Source organism: Apaloderma vittatum, unplaced genomic scaffold, assembly GCF_000703405.1.
Source record: "Apaloderma vittatum isolate BGI_N311 unplaced genomic scaffold, ASM70340v1 scaffold41133, whole genome shotgun sequence".
NCBI classification, from domain to species: Eukaryota; Metazoa; Chordata; class Aves; order Trogoniformes; family Trogonidae; genus Apaloderma; species Apaloderma vittatum.
The window spans coordinates 284-3,694 of record NW_009707132.1 but is presented as its reverse complement, the minus strand read 5'-3'; the positions used below and the strand labels follow the sequence as shown (position 1 = coordinate 3,694).

The 3,411-nt window shown below is 45.0% G+C and overlaps 1 protein-coding gene across 1 annotated transcript; it reads right to left on the bottom strand.

Annotated features, from left to right (window-relative positions):
• Positions 1-924: 924 nt before the first annotated feature.
• LOC104271401 (mesencephalic astrocyte-derived neurotrophic factor-like) lies at positions 925-2,997 on the bottom strand (the record flags this gene model as incomplete). Its single annotated transcript, XM_009866055.1, has 3 exons — positions 925-1,066; positions 1,890-2,017; positions 2,835-2,997. Coding segments are annotated over 3 exons (433 nt in total), but the record flags the coding sequence as incomplete, so codon positions are not given.
• Between the last annotated feature and the right edge of the window lie 414 nt (positions 2,998-3,411).

The window sequence follows — 3,411 nt, the reverse complement described above, 5'->3', positions numbered from 1 at the left end:
AACGGGGGAGGGAGAGGGATGCCAAGCTCCCAGTCCGTGCGAGGAACGTCTAAGTTAGGCTTTCGACTGCAGAGGAGGTGTTTACACTAAAAGTTATTATCAGAAGACAAGGTTTGGGTGCAGCTTAGATGTAGGAGTTCCACAATAGCCCTGAAAGCCCCTTTATTGTGTGAACACATGTAGCTTTAATTCTCTCTTCCACTGGATAAATAAAAGGCAGCAAAGTGATTTCAGCAGAAAGATAAGCAAGTGACAACAACAAAAAACTTTAGGAAGCAACAGGACATTAGTACGAGACAGGAGGTGTATAAAGACCCACAATCCAAGGGGTGTCTCCAGGGAATGTAAGGGCAGAGATACAGTAAAGCAGTCAGAAGGAGGTATTTCCAGGAGTGTTCTTCGTATTAGTCTTTTCAGGAAGAGCACATCATCGAGGAACGTGAGAGTCGAAGGAATAAACAGAGTGCAGACACCAGAGGAGGTGAGAAAGAAGCGTTTACCAGCCTGCTACTGGCAAACATAAAAGCAGCTAGGACTACAGAGCTTTGCTAAGGGCATACAACAGATACCATCCCAGGCTGCAGGATGCACCTGGCTCCTCCCCCGGACAAACCTCACTGCACGCTCTCCTAAATACTGTATTACAAACAGTAATAGGAGCGCAGTAGTGCTGATATGCCAGGGAGTGACTTATTTCAAGGCAGACCAAGTGGCTTTGCAGAAGCTAAAAATGGTTAGCAGCCAACAGTCTCCCCCGAGCATCTCCATAAAACTCTCTAGGATGTTCACAGAGAGCAGCCCAGGTTGCGCAACCTAGACTAGCGATCCTGCTACGGAATTTAGGACTGAGTAGTTTCAGCATGCTCTTTTACCTCAAGTGATCCATGCTCCAGAAGAGCATGTCCCCTTGTGCTGGCAACTCACCGTATTTTAGTTCACAGATCTGACTGTCTTTCTTCTTTAGTTTCTCACAGATCTTTTCCACGGGGATGTGATGACTCATGGGCTTTGATACCTCATTAATGATTTTGGTGGCTGCATCACTTGTGGCCCCAACATAATAGCACTAAAAGGAAAGAAAAGAATGAGGCAATGCATGGGAAAGAGCTTTTAGAAGGAAAGTTTTCTATCCATCTTCTCACTTGGTTTTGCAGCTAGATGTTTACTGTTACAGAACCTTTCCAAGTGACTACTCCAGACAGGCAAAGGCAAGCTTAACTCAGCCCAGGGTACCAAGCAGATGTTTCCCATCACACTGCTTTTAAAGCTGTTGTCTGGTTAAGGCTGGTTGTGTTGTTTCTCAACTTTAAAAAAAAAAAAAAAAGATTTTGATTACTAATAAAGACTTTGTCATTCAAGGAGAAAGGCTTTCTTAAGCGTTCCACCTCTGCATTTCTCATGATGTCTCTTTGTAGTTCTCTTAGGAGAGTTTGGGGCCTTTTCCATGGGCCCTTCCTTTAGGGATTGCCTTCTGGTTTTACTTAGGGCAATTTGACCCTTATTTAATTTTCAGCTAAACAGACGAAGAGCATAAGTATTTTAACAGCTTGTACAGCATCTCAAATACAGTTTAAGGGACAAGGAAATCCTACAGCAAGTAAAAGCTTTGTGATCCCCAGCACCTCAGTAACAGGGAGAAACAAGGTCACCCTTGATGATCTCTGTTCACTGATTTGGGTTTTTTAATTTTTTTTTTTTTTAAAGTGAAGAGGTCAAACTCCTCAGGTCCTCTCTTATAAAAAATACAGGACCAGTTGTGGCCACAGAGCTAGGAGGTACAGCTCCTGGGAAGTCCAGTCATAAAAACTCAGAAGCAGTAGCTTCCGCTCACTTGCCAACTATTCTACAACTTATTCAAAAGGCAAATATCATTGACTACTACTACTTACCAAGCGGTTCTCTTTGCCTTTTGCTTCTTTGCAGGATTTCAAGAGCTCCTTTTCAATACTGGCAGGTGTGAACTCAACGTCGTTGTCCTTTAGACTCTGGTAGAACCTTCCCAGGAACGTGACACACACTGGAAGGGAAGATGGATGGAGTTAACCTGCCACTGCAATAATCTTGTGGCAGGGCTTTGAGGGTTTTTACAAAATAAGGAATTTGGAAAACAGGGCTTCTAGAAGCTGCAATAGCAGTCACTGACTTCACACATACTTCAGTAAGTCTTTGAGAGGACACACGAATCAATGATATGCCCTAGTACTTCTGGTGGGGTTTTAACAATCTGAAAAAACAGATCCATGAAGCGTCCAGTGGCTTCTGCACACTGTCCTGAGTGAGCAGCAGTATTCAGCTGAAGGGTACAACAGAGAACAGTGCCTGTGCAAAAACATAAACGATTTTCTGTCTTATTCTTGCTGCTTAGGGAAGCAACTTGTCAGACTATAGGCTTCAAAACGAGTTCTCACTGAAAACCATCTCTCTCTGCATAATCCTGTTACAGACTCCACGTGTGCTGGTTTTAGTAACATGGTTATCACTGATAATCACATTTGTTCAGTTCATAAGTTAGTTCCAAAACAAAGTTATATGATTGCATGCTATGTCCGCTTGGCATGTTTCTCCTCTTCATTCCCCACCAACTTCTGAATCGGTTTCACGTTGAAAGAGGGAAGAGTCTTAAAGATAACGGAAGTCCCACAAGTGCAGCAGCAGTCAAGGACAGATCCAAGTTCCTGCCTGCAGGAAGGGCAGGTACAACGTAGCCATTACGCTCTCCCTTTGGCAGCAGTCGCTCTGCACGGGTTCCAGACTAAGGAGAGCACACCAGCGCGTCGCTTGGGAGGAGGGCGGACAGCGACAGTGACTGCAGCATCCTTGGGCTGTGTGCTTGCCCTGCGTCAGGTTTTGCTCATTCTGCTGCTCACGCACCTCGCCCGTGAACATCAGCATCACTTTGGACTGAGAGCTCCACGGCCCCACCAAGTCCTGCAGCAGAGCCTGTGGACTCTCGTGACTTTCAGGTGTGAGAGACAAGTGCCTGGCACTGGCCTGCCTCTGGAGGAAAGGCACAAGTTATTTCTTTTATGCCATTTGTCTACCCCAACAGATGGGGATCCGCAAATATTACTGTCATTAGCAACTTGTATTTGACTCTGAACAAAGGCCGTGCTGCCGGAAACGGGGACATACACGAATGAAATCCAGTATGACCATCATGAAACCAAGGAGAGGCTTGCATTAAAACCAGAAGTAATTATAAGCTGGGCCGTTTAGGAAAACATTTGTCATATATGTACAACACCATCATTTACCTCACATCAGTTTGTCACCAGTCACAGACACACATTGATGTCCACTACACGCTGTTTGGAAGTGAAAACCTTTGGAAAAAATACAGATGCTGCAGGCAGTGGCACCGATGACTACACAGAAACAAGCTTCCAACCTAGTGCTGGGACAGCACCCGAA